This window comes from Rutidosis leptorrhynchoides, chromosome 3, assembly GCF_046630445.1.
Source record: "Rutidosis leptorrhynchoides isolate AG116_Rl617_1_P2 chromosome 3, CSIRO_AGI_Rlap_v1, whole genome shotgun sequence".
In the NCBI taxonomy this organism is placed as follows: Eukaryota; Viridiplantae; Streptophyta; class Magnoliopsida; order Asterales; family Asteraceae; genus Rutidosis; species Rutidosis leptorrhynchoides.
In genome coordinates this window covers 525,706,444-525,729,603 of record NC_092335.1, presented here as the reverse complement: position 1 = coordinate 525,729,603, position 23,160 = coordinate 525,706,444, and the positions used below count along the sequence as shown (strand labels likewise).

Sequence of the window (23,160 nt, the reverse complement as noted above, 5' to 3'; positions counted from 1 at the left end):
ATGCTACAAGTTAATCACACAAGTTAACAACAAACTAAATTGACAATTTAATTGGTTAAATTAATATTATTAACAACATGCATATCGACAATTTAAATGGTTAAATTAAAAGTAGCAAAAGGACATTAATAAACGGTTATTAAGAACATGAAAAGGATCACATATATAAATTGGTTTATATCAAGTAATTGGCTTAATTACAAGACTTGAAAATGGATTTCAAATGAACCATACACTAAATGCATGTTGGTGTATGACATAAATGTTTTCTTAAACTAGAATTAACGAAAACTTAAAATCCCTTAATCGACAAGGCAAACAAGTTAAACGCCGTCCTTTTGTGTGACACTTGAAAATATTAGGGAACTCATAATGGGATAAAGGTCACCTAACCGTTGTGAGCAAACTAATATGATTGAGGTAAATTTCGCACACTTGTGGGATAAAGGTCACCTAACCACTTGGATGTTAAATTTACACGTTTACACAAGTAGGACGACTTGATTTGGGAATCATGAACTTAGGGTCACCGAAGCATGAGGAACAAATAGGCGTTGATGGGATGAATATGCCATGCAAAAGGATTGCATGATCCCATAATTTAGAAGTTGCAAAAGGATTGCAATTGTCATATAAATGACTACCTAGCTAAATCAAATAACGGGATAAAGGTCACCTAACCGAAATTTGATTTACCGTTGGATTCTAATATTTAATAAGTCAATTAAAATTTAAAAGGGTATTGTTTATTAAATTTAAAATCGATACTTAAATGAACTTTGTTAAATTTTGTAGATGGCCGCCAATAACAACATGCAAAATGCACCTATTAACTTGAATAACCTATCGTTAAGGTCTCTCCTCGAGAAAGACAAACTCAACCATACGAACTTTATGGATTGGTTCCGCAATCTTAGGATTGTCCTCAAACTTGAGGATAAGGCGTATGTGTTGGAAGACCCCATTCCCGATCAACCCGACGAGGATGATACGGAAGGCATGGCTTATTGGGATAAGTATTGCACCGATTCGGTGCAAGTCGCTTGCCTAATGCTTGGGACTATGATACCCGAACTCCAAAAGGATTTCGAGCATCATACTGCATACGACATGATCACGCAATTGAATGAGATGTTCCTTCAACAAGCACGTGTCGAGCGCTTCGAGACCGTTCGAGCGCTTCATGCATGTCGTATGGACGACTCCCAATCCGTTTCATCTTATGTCCTTAAGATGAAAAGCCTCATTGATCGCGCAAACCGTCTTAATCTCAACATATCTAATGAGCTAGCCACGGATCTTATCCTAAACTCCTTGTCAAAGAGGTTTGACCAATTTGTAATTAATTACAATATGAATGGGATGGATAAGACCATTGACGAACTTCATGGCATGCTTAGGACGGCAGAAACTAGCATGGGTAAGAGGGCTTCACCCATACTAATGATCAATGATGGTGGGTCCAAAGGTAATAACACGTCTAAGCCAAAGGCGGCTAAGAGGAAAGGACCCGCCCATCAAGGCAAGGGAAAGGGGAGGATGGTTACCCCAACCAAAAACAAGAACAAGAAGCAAAAGGTTGCCGGACAAGCAAACCCCAAGGAAGACCCGTGCTTCGGTTGCGGTGAAATGGGTCATGTGATGACCCGGAAATTTCTGACCAAATTTAAACTTAATCTTTGTATGATTAACATTTTCGACACGATAAGCAAAGTCTGTAAAACTGAATCTCAAAATTTTTGAATTACTTTTATATATTTAAATACCCTTCGGTTGTTTTCGACGATTCGCGAACAATTATATGTAAATAGATACATATATACTATAACATGAAAAGGTAACAATGTATTAATTGTTTGATACCGTACATTAAACTTATTGGTTTAAATATCTATTTGAATGTATATGATAAGTTGAAATATTTATTATTAAAATTTATTTATAAATAACTTCCAATGTGTATTTAAAAACTGATTTATGTATATTAAAAAGATATATACATATATATAATAAACGATAGTAACATTCGTTTATTGATTCAATTGATATTTAGATAAGTTAACTAAAGCGTTTAAGATGAACCAGTTAAACACTAATTTGTTACAGTGTTTTCAAATTGCCACATTACTCAAAATGCTACAGTGTTTTTGAAAATCACTATTTGCTACAGTGAAATTGACTTTGCTACAGTGAATTGCTACAGTAACTTTGCTACAGTGGTATATTTTATGGATGATTTAAGACTATATTTTGACAAAGGTACGATTCACGAAACGTAAAGTACAAGTTTTCTCAGCGTACGAAAGGGCGTTCGAAAAACCGGAACCGGGACATAAGTCGAGTGACAACGTACGACTTATCGGAACAAAAATTACAAGTCAACTATGCACGTGAATTTAATATAATATATAATTAATTAATTTAAATTATATATATTATATTTATATTTATTTTATATTATGTCGACAAGCTAGGAGCCAAAACAATGTGAGCTGTCCCTGGTCCTCATGCGAGTCGCATGGCCAGAAGGCCATTTCCATGCGAGTCGCATGACTCCAGATTTCAGGCCACATCTATAAATTTCAGTGTTTTCGCTCGATTTAAATCACACACATACACAAATATATATATACTCCGTAATATTATTTATTATTTATTATTATTGTTATTATTATTATTATTATTATTAATAAGATTATTATTAATCTTATTATTTTTATTTTTATTATTAGTGTTATTATTTTTGCGATACAAAAATAATAATGTACAAAAAATATTACGACGGAGTGCTGTCCAAGTAATTTTCAAAACGAGTTTCCGAGCGAGCTAGAGCTAAGGAAAATATGGGTTATTGCCAAGGAAATTATGGGTAATGTTCGGGGGTATTTTTGGGAATCAAACCTCGTGTGTATCATCTCCGATGCGTCTACGTGCTTTCCTGCAATATTGTATATCAATATTAAACAGTGAGTTTCATAAGATCCCTTTTACTCAATATATTTTTGGGCTGAGAATACATGCAAATGCTTTATTAACCGATATACAATATTTATATGCGTGAGTTTCATATGATCCCTTTTACTCATCATATTTTTGGGCTGAGAATACATGCGACTGTTTATAAATACTGAAAATACTCGATTTATATGCGTGAGTTTCATATGATCCCTTTTACTCTCTACATTTTTGGGCTGAGAATACATGCAAATGCTTTATTAACCGATATACAATATTTATATGCGTGAGTTTCATTTGCTCCCTTTTTAATTGCTTTTGCAATCTATATTTTTGGGCTGAGAATACATGCACTTTATTTTAAACGCAATGGATACAAGTACATACTAAATTCTACACTGAGTTTGAACCGAAAATTCCTTAGCTTTGGTAACTAGTAACTGCCAGTTATAAGAACTGGTGGGCGCGAGTAGTAGTATATGGATCCATAGGGCTTGATATCCCCGTCCGAGCTAGAGCACTAGCCTTTTAACGGACGTATGCTATTTGAGAAGCGTACACGTTGGTTTGCGTGTATTATTAAGATGATTATACAAAGGGTACAAATTATATATACGTTAAAGTTTAGTTACCAGGGTGCTCAATTTCGTAGAATATTTTGATAAACGTTTCTGGATGAAACAACTGAAATCTTGTGATCCACTTTTATATAATCTATTGATAAACATTTCTGGATGAAACAACTAAAATCTTGTGATCCACTTTTATATACAGATTATACGAAACACTAAAACTATGAACTCACCAACCTTTGTGTTGACACTTGTTAGCATGTTTATTCTCAGGTTTCCTAGAAGTCTTCCGCTGTTTGCTTAGATGTTAGACAAGCTATGTGCATGGAGTCTTGCATGACATATTTTTCAAGGAAACGTTGCATTCACCAAATCATCACCATGTATCTTATTTTGACTGCATGGTCAATGGAAGTACTGTTGTAAACTATTATTTATGGTGATTGTCTATATGTAGAAATCATTAGATGTCGAAAACCTTTGATTTAAATATTCATTTATGGTGTGCCTTTTCAAAAGAATGCAATGTTTACAAAACGTATCATAGAGGTCAAATACCTCGCAATGAAATCAATGAATGAAGTGTTCGTCCATATGGATTTGGACCGATCGTCACAGGTCACTGGAAACGCAACTGCCCGGTCTACCTTAAGGAGTTGCAAGAAAAGAGGGATGCAGGGCAAACCTCAGGTAATGTATATATGATATACATTGAGCTTAGTATTACTTCTTCTAATACATGGGTATTAGACACAGGATGTGGAACTCATATTTGCAATACTTTGCAGGGGTTCAAAAGAAGTGATCAAGATGCGGGAACAACAAGTCTCTTCATGGGAAATGGAGCAAGGGTGCAAGTGAAAGCTCAAGGAGACTTTGTTTTAGAGCTGCCAAGTGGTTTGGAGCTTGTTTTGAAAAATGTTTTGTATGCACCCGATTTATCTCGAAATATTATTTCTGTATCCCGTTTGAAACAATATGGTTTTAATCTTAATTTCATTAATGATGATATCCATGTTTCTTTAGATAATGTGTTCTATTTTAAGGCTTCGCCTTCGAATGGTATTTATGAATTGGTTCATGATGACACATCATACAATAGCTCAATATACCATGCAAACACCAAGAAACTCAAAAGGGATTTGAGTGATTCCTACTTATGGCATTGTCGCCTTGGTCACATAAACAAGAATCGAATGCATACACTTCAAAAGAATGGCCTTTTGAAATCAAATGAACTAGACTCGTTTGATGTATGTGAATCTTGTTTACAAGGCAAAATGACTAAAGCACCCTTCAAAGGGACCTATGAAAGGGCTAAGGACTTATTGGGATTAATACATTCGGATGTATGTGGACCCTTTAAGCCCATAACTAGGAATGGTGAAAGATACTTCGTTACTTTCATTGATGACTTCAGTCGTTTCGGATATGTCTACTTATTAAGACACAAGGACGAAACTTTTGAAGCATTCAAGGAATATCAAAACGAAGTACAAAATCAACTCAATAAGACAATCAAGGTACTTCGTACCGATAGAGGAGGTGAATACCTAAGCGATGCTTTCCAAGATCATCTTAAAAGTTGTGGGATTATCTCGCAACTTACTCCTCCTGGAACACCCCAACTTAATGGAGTTTTCGAAAGGAGGAACCGAACCCTAATGGATATGGTTCGATCTATGATGGCTAGAAGCTCGTTACCTCTATCATTTTGGAGTTATTGTCTATGCTCCGCGGCTCGTATTTTAAATATGGCCCCAACCAAGAAAGTGGAATGAACACCTCATGAGATGTGGTTTGGAAAACCTCCATCTCTATCATACTTAAAGGTATGGGGATGTGAAGCTTACCCTAAGCGTTACGTCCCTAATAAGTTAAATGCTCGATCCACAAAGTGTATCTTCATAGGACGTATCTCTTGGATTTAACATGACATCTAGGACGAAAGGATATAATGAAAAGATTCACCTATTCATATTCGAGATGGGAACTTGAAAGAGATGATGTTATTGAATGGCAAAAGTCATAATATATTGGGGGTGATGGACGGTCGTTAGGTGGTATCCATCACTTGCATTAATTTCTTATGTTTCTCGTGCAAGTGGGAGATTGTAGGTATTTCATATGCCCGAGAGACATATTAAATTAACGTGGCCACTATGTTATGATCCAAGTCGGGTCATACCCAATAACAAGCTTACCAACACTTTATATGTATTTATTTTAACGATTGAATTGTTATGTAAATACGCGACACTAGAATTTTAGAAAATCGGTTTTCTAAAGTATTATCACTTGAGGTATATTTTTTGGATAATTTATATATAATTGTTTATAGGTTTAAATGATTATATTATTTTATATTTTATAAAAAGTTTATAAAATATAAGTAACATAAATAATGCATGGTTTTATTTAACAAGTTTTATAAATGTATTTACAAGTTTATATAAATTGCACTTGTTATTTAAATAAAAAGGGAGGATGCAGTTTTTTTGGGACTCCTAGGTGTGATTCCCATGCTTGCTTGGTAACTTGGAACAAGATATTCCTTAAGCATGCATGTCTCCTTTTAACCAAAGCATTCCTTGACTCAAGTGAGAAGTAAACAAGCAAACACTAAATAAAACTGCAACTTTTTTCTGCTGAAACAAGGCCTGCTGGCCGTAACCTTTAGGGGAGGAAGGAAGTGGTTTTGCTTGCTAAATCTAGGTAATTAAGTGTCCTAAATCCCAACTCTATCAAAAGGGGTGTTGGTGCAAAAAGGCTTGTAGGTATTACATATTTGAGGCTTCAAATTAGAAGCTATTTTCTCCATCATCTTCTCCTTCATATCCTGCTGTCCATTCAGCTCATTACTCACCATTGAAGAGGTATAATCTTCTTCTTTTACTTGTATTATATGTAAGTATGATTCCAAGACTTGATATTAGTATGAAATTTAACAAAACGGTTTTATATATATATACTTGTTCTATTAATGCTTCCGCTCGTATTAACTATCTTAAAATTGGTTTTATAATTGTGTTAACTTCATGAACATGTTGTTTTGAAACTTGTTAAATTCCATCACATATAAGATTGACATTTACACATAAAAGAGTGACGATTTCAAACCTACAAATATAATAATTATAGTAGTACAATGAGGCTCAGATTTGTTAACAAAATCAAACAAAGAGGATCAATCTGCCATGGTTGCAAATTTACCAATCCGGTTGCAATGTGACATCACCATCCGGATTCGTATTGCCCCGCCAAGATACAGAAGATCTCTAAAACTTTGCTCGAATTCACTCAGACGCATTCATTCAAATTAATCATCACAGCCTCTTATTAATTAACCAAAGCAAATTTCACATGTAATGTGCCAAGCATGTGAGGGTAAACGTAAGAAAGAAGTTGCAAAACCACATACACTGTTGTAAAAAAAACCCGAATAGCGAATTTAGCCCCGAATAGCGAATTTAGCCCCCTTACAAAGTCTCGATCAATTAAATACCGAATAGCGAATTTTGCAACCTTGATCACAAGGACTATTAGCATAATCTACTCTAAGGTGTTTGATACAATTCTTAGGTGTTTGATTCAATAACAGCCTTATATTGAACACCCTAAAATTAAGAGTTGTTGAATTAAATAGAAAATCATCAGCAACAAAACAAAGATTGATGTTTGACCAAGTCAAGAGTCAAACTTTGATTTGTTAAATCAGAAGGGGGCAACAACCCTTAAAAACCATTTAAATCCCTTCTGAAAAATTTGCCTCATTTCAATTGCGTCTGAGTGATTTTGTAACTTAACAAAGCATAAATTTGGGGTCAGAGGCTCAGATCTGCAAAAATATGGGAACCGAAAAAGGGGATCAAACACCGCCATGGCTGCAAACACAAATTAATCAATTCGGGTCGCCCCGCCAAGATACGGGTCGAATTTCACCCAGATCCAAAATCCTTTTCTATACATGCTCGGAAATAATTTGCAGAAAAAAAGTAATCTTCATAGCCTCTACATGTTCCATAATCATACCAGACAGTCCTCCAGCTAGTAAATTAATACTAATAATAATAATAATAATAATTAAGATCATAAGCATTGATATCATTAAGATTCATATTTGCATTAGATCTGCAAGGGTTGTTGACTGATAAAATGAAGAGAATAAAAATGGGGGAATGAAATCATGGGCTCAAACGTGCATCAATTACCGATTGGATGGATGATGACGTGGCAATAGAGAGGTGGCAACCACCCTTATGAAACCTCCCGTCTCTTTCGCCGGAGCCTCATTCGTTACTTACCGAGCGTCCCCCCATTTTTAACCCTACTGCTGGCAAGTGTGTTTATATAGAAGTTACTTTTTTACATTTGTACCCCAGTTTTTGAAGTTGTTTGCATTTGAAGGACTGAATTACTCGTAAGCTGATTTTTTGATATATACGGTAATACGGAGTATATCATTAGTTTTACAAGATAACGATTTTTTTTACCAACTCATACCCGAATACAACACCAAATGATGGTTAAGTATGTAATAAAATGATCTCGTTGTACTGAAATTGAATGTTTGTGAACATAATAATATTCCAGGTGGGATGAATAAAATGAGACTCAAATATGTAAACAATGAAATAAAGTTTAAAGTACAATCCACAAAGTATGCAAATACACCTATTATCATCACATCCTCTTGAAATTCTATTAAGTCTTCATAGTCTTATAGTTATCGAAACTCACCTAAGTAGTGTCATGACAATTTATGGCAAAAACTAGCTGTAGTAGACTAGTAGGTGCTTTTAAACCTTCTCACTACCCATAAGACATCTTTGATCATTGTATACACAAAAACATGTAAATACAGCAGCAACAAACTTATGCTGATTAATTATTTTGCGACGGACATTGTCCAAGGCTGCAACCCTGCAAGGCATATATTATAAACTTCAATTCTGCTCCATTTACTTCCGAATGGGTCTGTTTTAGGGTTCAGTTTTGCATATAAGAGCTTACATGGCTGAAAAGGTTTAGCTGTTTAGGAACTATGGAGTCACAAAATACAATACAACAACATCTAAATTAATAACTTATGTTAACAAAAAAGGTTAGAGCATCAACTATTCGTTCCATACTTAAATTTCTAATCTAAATTTTTTTTTAAAAGAGCCTGCAAAAATACATGAAATTATTACAACCACCTCACAAAATTCTTGAACCAATGTTCATATAAGTTAAAAACAACTTCAGTTCTTGATTCCACATTTGCCGACGTTGTACACCAATCAGTTTCGATTGTCATACACGGAGTCGAAAACATTCGTCCCAACAATCAAAAAGCATTATGTGACCGAATCCCAGTTCACCCAATCCACATGCCACTAGATCATAGACGTTTCAACATGAAGTTGTTTACGTCTTCAAGATAAGGCTTTTTCACAAAAACTAGCAGACCAACTATGCTAAGAGACTTTTCAAACAAGGCAGGCTACCTTCAACAAACGGCTTCTACTACGTAGTACCAAACGAATTTGGAACAACTTAGTTTCCTTGGCTGCTATGGTTTACAAACAGCCCATATAATACTAACTTATCATAATGAGATGAGAATGAGTAAAACACTGCACTTAACAAACATAAAATTCACTATTCACTATATAATATAAAACCTTCACCACATCAAATGACAAGTGCCGATTAGCGATTACGCTACATTTCAACTTCCTCGAGATCTTCATCAGTATGCTCATTTTTCAAAAAAGATTAATTGTTGATTAGAATCTTGAAACCGAAAATAAAGATGGATTCTTGAACATAAAATTAAAAAAAAAAAGTGATGATTTTAAAATTGCAAATACAATAATAATAATAATTTCTCTACACTTTACAAAGCATAAAGTTAATGCTGACGTGTCGATCAACCATTATAAAGCTGCTTTTATATACACTTGTCAAACAACAATTGGTTGTGCAATTTTTTCAAACGTAACCACTATAAGGCACGTGGCCCATTACATCCGTATATTAAGTTACAGAAGTAGAAAAAATATAAACAGTCAAAATGAACAAACTCTCTCCTATAACCACCATAGTCCTCTTTCTCCTAAATTCTTAAACCCACAACCTTTACGCCGGAAAATATGGCCGCCGACTGCCATAATCGATCACGCCACTACAACTAATTTATTCGTTACAATTTTACGCACCTAATGGTATAAATTTTGTATAATATCTCCTGTTAAATAAAAACGTCCGGAAACGTCGCCGCCACTAAAAACTCATACAGTTTTTCAGAAAATCAGAATTGGTACCGATTATGGCTCCTATTTCCCTCCATTGTGTGTGCGAAAAAGAAACCCTTCAACGTTTTTTTTATTTCCTTTTTGTTACGAACATAGATCAATCTTTTGATTAAAGGTAAAAAAGATTAAAGGTTTGTGCGTGTGGGCGAATCAGTTGATAGTTATTTTCAGTTCAATAATTTAATTGATTACTGAAATTTGTAAGTTAAAGGATGGATGAGGATGATGACTACGGAGTGATTGAAATTGAAGATGAAGAAGAAGAAACTGAAGAAGACGATGAAACTGACGAAGAGGAAGAATCTGAAGAAGAAAGTGAGGAAGAATCGGAAGAAACTGAGTTGGATTCGTTAGTTAGGGTTTCACGGCGGACAGGCATTTCACAGGTGCAGGCGATTGATGATTCAAATAACAAATTAAAGAGTCAGGTCAATAGTAATGATTTTAATCCTAATTCTAATTCTAATTCTAATTCGAACGATAATAATAATAACGGCCTCGAGATTGATGGTTTATACTGTCCAATTTGTATGGAAGCTTGGACTAATGTTGGACAACATCAAATTAGGTATTAATTACCCTCATTCATCATTTATATTATTTAATAGTCATAATCATAACCTGTGACAAGTATATGTGATTTAGGCGAATGAATCTAACTGTTTCTGTTTGCATGATGACCGCAGTTGTCTTCCCTGTGGGCACATATTTGGATTAAAATGCCTCACTAAGTGGCTTCGACAAAGCCGAAGTTCTATAAAGGTTCGTTTATCATCAGTTATGTAACGTTTAAATCTGCATAACTAATTGTATCTTGATCTTCTTTTGCCAGTGTCCTCAATGCAATAGAAGATGCACAACGAAAGATGTTAGGAGTACTTTATGCATCACGGCTTTATGTTGTTGATGCAGAATTACAAAAAGGTAACTATGAATCAATGATACTATGAAATTAGGAGATAATTTGTTTATTGAATCTATCACATTTTGTGTATCTTCTATATTTTTGGTTGTTATTATACTTATTTCCACACCAACTATCTGACTTCTGATTATTATCTTACCCTAGGGAGAGTATCGGGTAGATGGCGGTCGATATTTTGATATGGATGCTTCTGGTCAACTTATAATGGTTGCTCGAAGACTTAATGGAATAGGAAGAACTGACATACTAACCAAAACCTTTCTCAGGTATTTGTGTAGGTCATTATGGGTGGGTTTGGGTTGAGCAGACACAATTATGGCATAAGAACTTGGAGAAATTTGGAAGATGTAGTGTTTTAACTATAATTTCAAATTTGATGAACAAAAGACGTTTGTGAAGACAAGTAATGTGAAAGCTAACAAACACAACAAATATTGACCCATTTTGGTAACGGATATATCCAAGAGAAATTGTTACCTCTAACTATACCAAAGCTCTAAGTGCTATTGTCTATGTCTACTGTGGGGACTCCGACATAGAGTATATGACATTGACTAAGAACAGTTGATAGTTAAATTGTAATTGTATTTATTAATAACGTTTACAATATCATTCGTTTCAATATATTTGCTTTCAATACAAATGTTATTAATTGTATCATACATCTAACCTAATCAATCTTTAATACTAACGTTTTCAAATGTTATTGATTAAGAGTTGCCGTGCAACGCACGGGCTCTTAAAGGCTAGTAATAATAAAAGTACTATGAGGCTCAGATTCGTTAACCTATCAAACAAAGAGAATCAATCTGCCATGGCTGCGAATTTAACAATCCTGTTGCAATGTGACATTACCATCCGAATTCGTATTGCCCCGTCAAGTTACATATGATCTCTATGTGCTCGAATTCACTTAGACTCACTCAATCAAATTCATCATCACAACCTTTTAATATCAACCAAATATCCTTCCATCCGACAAAAAGAATGAAAAGTTGGTTTGCGAAGCGAGGGTAAAAACGTAAGAAAGAAGTTGCAAAACCACAGGTAGTATCGCATCAAAAAATGTACGAAAGAAGTTGCAAAACCACAAGGAGTATCGGCATAATTTACTTTAAGTTTTTGATTAAATGCTGACCATTAAACACTATCCTCATTAAATCATATCAAGAACACTTAACAAAGGCATAGTTTGTTTCCAATGTTGTCTAATCAAAGCGTGATCATTCAGCTGACATCAAAGACTAAGTTGAAGAGAGTAGGACACAAGTCGACGGCTGACACCTTACAAGACATCGTGGAATGCAGAGGTATATCAACACGCGGAGTTTGTGTATATACCTTGTCAACGTCTTGGAAACTCAACATTCTATTTGTTTATTCAAATAGTGTGTCCTACCTTATTTGGGGGATTCCTGAATTAGCTTTAGAATAAAAGAAGGCCACATGCTTGTCGACTAAACATCACTTTGGACCAGCGGACAATAGATCTGTACTCGGATATTAGAGACTCTATAAATAGAACAATACCATGAATGTTTTAGTTAGTGGTGTGGGAGTTAAATTAACTTGAGTCTGTAAAAACTTTTATAAGCTTTCAGTGTGTTCTGAGTTATCAAGGTGTAATAATCTGTATCAACCGGTTATCTATTCCGCTATAAGATAACTGTGATTCTTTAAAAATTTTATCAATAAAAGAATAACGCTGAAAATTACATTGACTCTTGTTAAATCTACATGATAATTACTCTTAAAGGTTGAAACTCGTTTAAAAAAATGTGTTCACCACCTCTGTAATACTTCATGTTGTTAATCGGGACCAACAATAACAACTTAACAACTATCAAAAAACAGATGTTGAAGAACCTCCATAGCTGTCAGCCTATTAAAAGTTCCCACATAAGCAATTCAGCAACCAAACTAACTGCTTCGGGGGCATGCAGTTGGTAACAATTCAGAAAATTTCACACCATCAACTTCGGGAAAACTGATAATTAACTTTACTAGCAAGATCAAGACCCGGTCTCCATGTACTTTTCGTTTTTTCATTGACGTGTCTGAACAAAAAATTTGTATCACAACAACTCCACTATCACATGCAAACAGCGGTTTGAGGTTGAATAACTTTAAGAGACTGCACCCATGGCCCACATATCATAAGCGAAATCATACACCTCTGCACCAAGAAAACCTCAGGAGCATGATACCAACACGCTGCCACATTTTCACTATACGGCACTCGGCCGTCTACTTCACGGGCTTGGCCCAAATCACCAATCTTTATCGCATATTCTTATTAACCATAATATTACTGGTTTTAGTGTCCGTAGCTTTTACTATGAATGTATGCAAGACATTGAAATAATTAAAAAAAACATATGTATTGTATCTTCGTTTATGAAAAAGGCTTCTTTCGATTGGCCATAAATTCGTAGACATTGCATGCCATGTACTTGAATACCATGTACAAAATATCATGTTCATGAACGTTTTCTTTAAGTTTGACGATATTTGAATGATTGTTCATCTTCAAAAGTGACTTGATTTAAAGTAGATTCATGCATTCGTCTTTCGAGTAATATCTAGGGCACAATTTCTTGATCGCAACATCGCAATTTTTTTAATCGAATGCTTTGAATACGACAACAAATGATCTTTCTCACACATCATTCATTATTTCGTATCTCTCTATTATTAACGGTTTAATGAGTAAATAGATGGAAGGTGTTCTGATTATTCGAGAAAAAGAGTAATTCTACTAAGATGTAAATGACAAATATTTTTGTGAATATGGGATGTGTTAGATTCTTTAGTAGAATTACTCTTTTTGTCGGATTATCAAACCTTCTATCTATTTACTTGTTTACCCGTTAATAATGAAGAGATAAGAAAGAAATGAAGATGTAGGTGAAGGATCATTTGTTGTCGTGTGGAAAGCATTCGATCGAAAAACTTGTGAACTTGTCGCTATCAAAAAACTACAACATAGATATTACTCGAAAGACGAATGTATGAATCTAATCGAAATCAAGTCACTTTTGAAAAGAACGATAATTCAAATATCGTCATACTTAAAGAGATAGTTAGGGTACACGATAATTTGTACACGGTATTCAAGTACCTGGAATGCAATCCCTACGAACTTATGACTACTCAAAAGAAGCCTTTTTCAGAAGCAGAAATAATATACATATCCTTTCATTTATTTCAAGGTTTTTCATGCATCCATAGTAAAGGTTACATTCATCTAGACATTAAACCCACAAATATTTTAGTTAATAAGAATGTTATAATGATTGGTGAGTTGGGCCAAGGCCGCAAATAGACAATAGAGTGTCGTATGCTGATAACGTGCCAGCGTGTCGGTATCGTGCTCCTTAGGTTTTTCTTGGTGCAGAGGTATATGATTTCGGATGGATATGTAGGTCATGGGTGCGGTCATCGTTGAGTTATTTAAACTTGAACTGTGGTTTGCAGTTGATAGTGGTACTGTTGTGATGCAAAAAAAAAAAAAAAATGTCAGGTTCTAGGCACGCCAACAAAAAGTACATGGAGATGAGGTTTTGATCTTGCTAGTGCAGTTATTTACCAGTTTCTTGTATTTAATGGTGTGAAATTTTCTGATTGTTACCAAGCAGTTAGTTTGGTAGCTGGATTGCTAATGTGGGAACCATGGGTAGCTAAATTGCTAATGTGGGAACAGTGTAAGAGGCCAACAACTAAGGAGGTTCTCAAACATTCGTTTTTTGATAGTTGTTACGAGTAAGCTCCTCGTTCAACTTGTTTAACAAAGGTAATTAGACGAAAAGAAGTTCAATAAGCTACGAAGATGATTAAGAAAAGAAAGAAATTGTATGTACAAAATGTTTAGCGGTGACGGTTTATCGGCCTTTGTTTTAGTTGTTAGATGTAGTTTGATTGGTTTATCGGCCTTTGTTTTAGTTGTTAGATGTAGTTTGATTGATTTTAATGTCAACCGACAGAGAGAACAAATAGTTTTCAATCCAATTACCATTTTGACATAAGCAATAGAAAAGATATATTCTGTCCTCTTTGGATAAAATCAAGCTAAAAATGTCAGCTCTTTTATGAGTTTTAATGGTTATTTTATAAGCAAGATGTAATAAGATTTTCTTTAAACAGAGTTAGAAACACAACATAAATGAAAAATCGAGAGCAGACGCAATTTTTGTTGGGCGATATACAATATCTTACCAAGCGTATATGGTGCAGTTGGGACAAGGTGCCTCCACCTTAATGTCTTTTCCATGAACTTTAATGTATCTTTTGCTTCTAAATACCTTTTTTGATTATCGATATCCTGACCAAGAAATCTAAAGGAAATACAAATATAAACACATCAACGGACTTTCACAATAGTTCCAGATACTAAATGAAATTATATGATTCCTATTATAAATTTTACATGTCGTACCTAACCTTGTTCACATAAAACAGATGAGGATTAGTGCAGGACCTAATGTGTTGTAAGTTGTTGATCCAAGAAACAAGACATATGTTTAAAGCTTGTAGAAACAAGCATACTACATGAGGAACATGATTTAGTATTCTTCAGTATGACAACCTGATCTGAGAGCGCAAAGTGTGCAGCTCGTTGATGTGAAATCAAGTGTAAAACAGGTTGTAAACAAGCTAGACACATCTGGTAAGTTAATAGTAACACACCACAAAAACAGAGAAATAGAAATTGCCGAGTCTTAAGAATAAAGTAGGAATTAGATAAAAGAATCCACCACTTTAATCTATAAGGGATGTTAATCCACCAAAATTAAAGATAAAGGAAACACTTCAAACCACCAAGCTCATAAGACCTATTGTATAAAGGAAAATGAGGATTTAGAGTTAAATAGAGCTTAACTCCATTAGTATTCATATTCATCAAAAACTGCCTGTTACATTCCATCAGCTTCTGTTTTATAGAGGAGCCAAGTTTCTAGATACTTCTATTCCCTACACAAAATAACACAAAAACAAAAGTTGGAAATCTTTAGGAGGTTGTTTCAAATGTTAAGAGGTTGTTACATGGTACAACCATTTTTCAACCAATAGCATAACAATTAAAAAATCTGTTGGAATATTCTTTTGGGACCACTTTCTGCTACTGCCATTTCCTACTACTGCTCCCACATTCCCCTGATTTTCTATCTTCATATTCCTTAGCATCATAACTTAAATAAAACTACTACAATCACACATATATGTTGCATATCCAATACAAATATCAAACATGTGATCTGATTATTGAAAAGCATGTAATATACCTTCAACAATTCAGGTTGTGTGATTATATACTCATTTGATTTATGAATTATGAACCGTATCAGTCATTATATCCGGCCATGATATCTGTAAGTACACCTGCAGCAATCTGCATACATCTATAGACGATTAATATCAAGCTGTTGTTTTGTTTTCAAATATAAAATATAACTGTAACACAATTGATGGTACATTCCACTATGTAGTAGACTAGTAGTCTAGTAGGTACTTCTTTAAATGTTCTTATTACCTAGAAGACATCTTTGACCATGGCATACACAAAAACATGTAAATACAGCAGCAACGAACTTATGCTGACTACTTTACATCGAACATTGTTCAAGGTTGCAAGGCAACAACAACAACAGTACCCAATACCACTTGAGTGGTGTATGGGGAGGTGAGATGTAGACAATCCTTCCTTTATCCGAGAATAAAAACAAGTCATTTCTCCACCCAGAAAAGTAGAGAAAGTCATCCCTCTCTTTATTCGGCAGATAAAGAGATTGCTTCCGAGTGGACCTCCGGCCTTTAAAAAAAAAATATATAGTAAAATAAAATAATAAATAAATAAATAAATACATAAAAAATGAGACGCCATGAAAATGGTAGAATCAAATTTTCATGGGTTTAAAAGCCTGCCTGAAAATCAATTTAGGCTCTAAGCGGCAGTCAAGACGCCACTTAATCGACATTTGGTGTTGCCTCAATAAATAAAGCCAAGGGACCTTGTAAACAGAACACGAAAGGTATGCCTGGTGAAAGTTGTTGCACAAGCAAAGAGCCAACCACCCGTAACAAACCAAAGCACCACTCATGCACCTTTACGGTAGACATCCCCAAAGCCACACAACTAAAAGAAAACCACTCAAGCTCATGAGCAAAGAAGGTCGTCCTCAGCCATAATGACCTCAGGATGCACCGAACGATACGAGACACACACACCCACACACCCACCACACACACACGCACCCATCTATACACACCCCCCCAATAAAACATAAACCTATATACAAACCAGCATACAACCGTACATAAACATACCTACATACCTGCAAGAACACGTACCTACGTACATACAAACACCAACAAAACAAGCAAAAACATACATACAAACCTGAAAAAAAAAAAAAAATACATAATCAAAACCTACAATTCTTCAAAAAACAGAAAATCTACAAACATAGACATAAAAAACCTACACTACAAAACTTACATACATACCTCCCAAAAACAAACGTACAAACCATGCATACATATCAACAAACAAACGTGCATACAAACACCAAAAAACAAAAACCTACTCGTCTACTAATACTAGTAGATGTAAATAATAAAAAAAGGTAATGATAATGATACTAGTAATAATAGTAATAATTATAATAATAATACAAGTACAAGTAGTAGTAAAATAATAGTTAATAGTAATAGTAATAAACATAATAATAATAGTAATAATTATAATAAAAATTAATAATACAAATAATAATAATAATAATAATAATAATAATAATACTAATAATAATAGTAATAATAATAATAATAATAATAATAATAATAATAATAGTTTTAGTAAAAGTACAGTAAAAGTATTGCTAAGAGTATAGTAGTAGTACAAATGATAATAATACTAATAGTAATAATAATAATAATAATAAACATAATAATAATAATAATACTAATAATAATAATAATAGTAATATTAGTAAAAGTATAGGAATAGTACAGAGTAGTAGTGATAATAATAATACAAATAGTAATAGTAAAAATAATAATAATAATAGTAGTAATAATAAAAATAATAATATTAATATTAATATTAATACTAATAATAATAATCCTAATAATAAAACTAGTAAAAAAAAATAAAAAAAAAATAATAATAATAATAATAAAAGAAAAGTAACCCTACTCGACTATTCTAATTCTAGCCCTCCACGCACCCCTATCAGAAGTCATGTCCTCGGTCAACGAAAGCTCCCTCATATCGAGCCTTAGTCTATCCATCCACCTACGAGTAGGTCTACCCTTCTCCTAACGCCAACGACCGTGAGTGCCTCGACTCTCCTAACCGGTGCAATACTTGGTCGCCTCATCACATGCCCAAACCATCGAAGTCGTTCTTCTCTTAGCTTGTCGATGATGCTACCGACCCCAAGGTCTTCCCTAAACACCCCATTTGGGATCATATCTAACATGGTTTTACCGCACGTCCACCTAAGCATCCTCATTTCTGCCACTTCCATCCTTCTCTCTTGGGCCTTCGTCATTGGCCAACATTCCGATCCGTACAACATGGCAGGTCTAATTGCCACCTTGAAGAATTTCCCTTTCAATTTGAACGGTATCTTCTTATCGCACAAGACCCCTTTCGCTGCTCTCCACTTCATCCAACCTACCTTAATACGATGAGTCACGTCCTCGTCTATCCTCCCTGATTTGTGGAGGACCGAACCCAGATATCTAAACGACTCTTGTGGTTGCAAGATCTGGTCCCCAATGCTGATATTCCCTCCAACATTTAGTTCATCCTCAGTCCTACTGAAGTCGCACATTAGATATTCCGTCTTTTGTCTACTGATCCGTAGCCCATTTTGTTCTAAGGCCTCCCTCTATCGTTCTAGTCTTCTATTAAGTTCATCCTTTTGTTCCGATACAAGCACGATATCATCGGCAAAAATCAGACACCAAGGGATGTTCTCTTGTATTCCTTGAGACAGCTCGTCGAGGATCAAAGCGAAAAGGAAAGGACTAAGGGCTGATCCCTGATGCAAGCCTACTTCTATCGAGAAATACTCTGTGTTTCCCACAGGCGTCCTAACACAGGACTTCGCCCCATCGTACATATCTATAATAACTCTAATATACTTACTTGGGATACCCCTAACATTAAGGGTCTTCCAAATCAGCTTTCGCGGTACGCTATCATAGGCCTTTTCTAAGTCTAAGAAGACCATCTCTAGACCCTTTTGTTTCTCCCTATACTTCTCCATAACGCTTCTTAAAATATGAATTGCCTCCATCGAAGAGCGCCCTGGCATGAAACCAAATTGGTTTTCTGAAACCGTAGTTTCGCGTCGAAGTCTAGTCTCAATCACTCTCTCCCAAAGCTTCATAGTATGACTAAGTAATTTTATGCCTCTATAATTACCGCAGATTTGGGCATTCCCTTTATTTTTGTAGATGGGGATAATCTCACTGAGTCTCCATTCCGTAGGCATTTTATAACTTCTAAGAATCTTATTGAAAAGACACGAATGGGTCTGTTTTTAATTTCAGTTTTGCATATAAGAGCTTAAATGACTGAAAAGGTTTATTAGCTGTTTAGGAAGGGAAATTCGCCCAAACACACTTTTTTTTGAAGTTTTCAAACAATATACACTTTTTTCAAAAAAATTGGCAAAATACACCATTCGTTAGACCAACAATTTGGTCGACCATAGCTTTAAGGTGGTCGACTACAGCTTTTTGCCTAAAGTCGACCAAGCATCAAGTGTAAGTTGGTCGACCACTTCAATATGATGGTCGACTACATAGTAGACCAAGCATCAAGTGAAGCTTGGTCGACCACTTCAATCAAATGGTCGACCCATTTAAGTTGGTTTTATCTCCAGATGCTACACCAGGAAGCATTTTAGGAGGTGATAAATTGATTAATTTATCATTCATAATTTAATATTAATAACATATATTTTAAAACATATTATATGTAGGGACCTTATGTGTATAATATAAATATTGTGGAGATTTCAAGGAAAGACTTCGTATCAGTTACATGAATAAATTAATAAAAACCTTATCGTCACTATGAATATGGTGTTTCACATGCATGCCTATAACCCTTACAAGTGTAACCATTTCTTCCCTTTTTATATTATTTTGCCTAATACACATAAACTGCTCAAACTCCTCCGTTTCTTTCAATTCTAATTTTCTGCAGATCTTGGGTAGTCGACCATGTATTGGGTCGCCCGTGTTGTTTTTTATTGGGGTAGTCGACCATGAAAAAATGAGAGGTAGTCGACCATGTTTACATGGTAGTCGACCAGGGACTCAATGAAGCTTGGTCGACCACCTTGAAAAATGTGGTGGTCGACCAAGATATATAGTGGTCGACCAACACTTTGGTCTACTCAATGGTGTATATTGACAATTTTTTTTTACAAAAGTGTATTTTGGATGAAAATTTAAAAAAAAAAAGTGTATTTGAGCTAATTTTTGTTTAGGAACTATGGAGTCACGAAATATAATATTACAATACCTAAATTGATAGTACATTAAGAAAAAAGGTTATAACATTAACTATCCGTTTCATAATGAAAATTCTTATCTAAAAAATCCATAAAAGAGCCTACAAAAATACATGAAATTATTACAACCACCTCTCGAAATCCTAGGACCAATGTTAATATCTAAAGTTAAAAACAGCTTCAGTTCTTGTTTTCCACATTTGCCGACGTTGTACACCGATCAGTTTCCACGTCTTACACAGCGTCAAAAACATTCGTTCCAACAGTCCAAAAGCTCACAAATTATGTGACCGAATCCCACATCACCAAACCAACTGCCACCAAATAAAAAGACTTCCCTATAACATATTAGATCATAACATGAGGTATTAACGTTGTTTACGTCTTCAAGATAAGGCTTTTTCACAACAGTTGTAGGTATGGTTGAGCTTTATTTTGAAACTAGCTAAGAGACTTCTACTACGTAGTACCGAACGAATTTAGAACTTAGTTTTCTCAGCTGCTAAGGTTTACAAACAGCTGCTAACTTATCATAATGAGATGAGGATAAGTAAAACACTGCACTTAACAAACAAAAATTCCCCATATAAGAAATTACCTTCACTACATCAATTGAAAAGTGCCGATTAGCGATTATGCTACATTTCAACTTCCTCAAGATCTTCATCAGACATCAGTATGCTAATTTTTCAAAAAAGTTTAATTGTTGATTAGAATCTTGAAAAAAAAAGAAAAAAAAAAGAAAGAAAGATAGATTCTTAAACATAAATAAATAAATAAATAAATGACGATTTCAAAACTGCAAAAACAATAATAATACTACTATGAGGCTCAGATTTGTTAACAAATCAAACAAAGAGGATCAATCTGCCATGGCTGCAAATGTACCAATCCGGTTGCGATGTGACATCACCATCCGAATTCGTATTGCCCCGCCAAGATACCGATGATCTCTATTTGCTCGAATTCACTCAGACGCCGAGTGGTTGGGGCCCTGAGTTTCTTGTAAGAGGTCTCGGGTTCGAATCCCGTATAAGGAAAATATTTAGTGGTGGCCAGGGATGGTTTGGAAACAGCAAGGGAGTAATCCTGCTAAGCTGCGTACATCAGAGTATGGGGTCGGATTACTCGCCCTCCCGGGTAGCCCGAACAGGGAAAACCTTCCACCTTTTTTACTTCACTCAGACACATTCAATCAAATTCATCATCACAGCCTCTTAAAATCAACCAAAATTCATCCGAAAAAGAGAATGAAAATTTGGTTTGCAAAGAAAGTGAGGGTAAAACGTAAGAAAGAAGTTGCAAAACCACATGTAGTATCGCATTAAAAACGTATGAAAGAAGTTGCAAAACCACAAGGAGTATCGGCATAACTTACTCTAAGGTTTTGATTCAATGCTGACCATTAAAAACTATCCTCATTAAATCATATCAAGCACACTTAACAAACATGTATATTGGATTTTTTATACATATAACACGTTAATAATAAGGTAGTTTACCTACCTTATATCGTACATTCAGAATGATCTATCAAACAACTTATTTTCATCATTTAATTTTGAACCATTTCAGTGCTAGAATACTCAGTTTTATCGAAAACAGCCTAAAATCAAGGGTTGTTGAATTATAACGAAAATCATCAGCAACAAAACAAAGATTGATATTTGACCAAGTCAAGAGGCTCAGATCTGCAAATTATGGAAACGGGTTAAGGGGTTCAAACACCGCCATGGCTGCAAACACACAAACTTATCAATTCGGGTTGCCCTGCCAAGATACGGGCCGAATTTCACCCAGATCCGATATCCTTTTCAATACATGCTCGGAAAATATTTTGCAGATAAAACGTAATCTTCATAGCCAAAACATTTTCCCTAATCATAACAGACAGATCACCAGCAAGTGAAAAATAATATAAATAAATAAATAAATAATTATGATCATAAACATAAACGATGATATCATTCAGATTCATGGTTTCATTGATCTGCAAGGGTTGTTAATTGATAAAACCTACAGAATAAATATTGGGGGAATGAAATCATGGGCTCAAAACGTGCATCAATTACCGATTAACAAATATGGATGGATGATGACGTGGCAAAGGAGAGGTGGCAATCACCCTTTTGAAACCTCCCCTCTCTTTCGCCGGAGCCTCGTTCGTTATTTTCCGAGCGTTTCCCCCAATTTTGACCCTAAATACTGACAAGTGTTTTATACAGGATTCAATTTTTACATTTTTTTCCCAATTTTTGTGGTTATTTACATTTGAAGCACTTTAACGTATATCTACTCGGAAGCAATCTCTTTATTCGTCGAATAGAGAAAGATGACGTTCTCTACTTTTGAGTGTGTTTCACTCTGGGTTGATAAATGACTTATTTTTATTCTTGGATAGGAGAAGGATTGTCTAATTACTTGTAAGCTTATTTTGATATGGACTACATCTTTTAATGTTAAAGGATACGATCTTTTTTTAGAAAGGTAACTCGCATTCAAATCCAACACCAAATGATGCTCGAATATGTAAAAACAAAAATAAAATGAGGCTTTGCGTCGTATGTAAGTAAAAATTTGTGAACATAATATTTCAAGAGAAATAAAGTTAAAAAAACAATGGAATATAAAACAATTTAGAGTTGCACAAAAAAATCAATTCTTGAAGAACCGATCCAAATATCTTAAACTGATTTCCAGAAAAATATGTTCTTCAAGAACCGGTTCCGGTTCTCACTATCCGAAAAAGTTCCCTCGGTTCTTGACGTTCGAGTTAGACCGGTTAAATTTTGGTTTCAAAAAAATCTGGTTAAAACCAATTCCAAGGAGCTGATCGTGATTATTATTATTTGTTTTTTCTTTCTATAACTCGCCGTTTA

At 34.7% G+C, this 23,160-nt stretch overlaps 1 protein-coding gene across 1 annotated transcript; it reads left to right on the top strand.

The window, feature by feature from the left end:
• The first annotated feature begins 9,986 nt into the window (after window positions 1-9,986).
• Window positions 9,987-11,643, top strand: LOC139901897 (uncharacterized). The gene is made up of 5 exons (XM_071884565.1): window positions 9,987-10,394; window positions 10,513-10,588; window positions 10,739-10,750; window positions 10,896-11,017; window positions 11,529-11,643. Exons 1-5 carry the CDS (start codon window positions 10,039-10,041, stop codon window positions 11,641-11,643), a joined length of 681 nt encoding a protein of 226 aa, XP_071740666.1. The 5' UTR covers window positions 9,987-10,038.
• Window positions 11,644-23,160: the final 11,517 nt, after the last annotated feature.

Coding starts and splice junctions, on each gene's coding strand:
- LOC139901897 (XM_071884565.1), top strand. CDS start 10,039: ATGGATGAGGATGATGACTACGGAGTGATTGAAATTGAAGATGAAGAA. Junction 10,395..10,512: donor GTTGGACAACATCAAATTAG/GTATTAATTACC, acceptor TGATGACCGCAG/TTGTCTTCCCTGTGGGCACA. Junction 11,018..11,528: donor CTAACCAAAACCTTTCTCAG/GTATTTGTGTAG, acceptor TATGAGGCTCAG/ATTCGTTAACCTATCAAACA.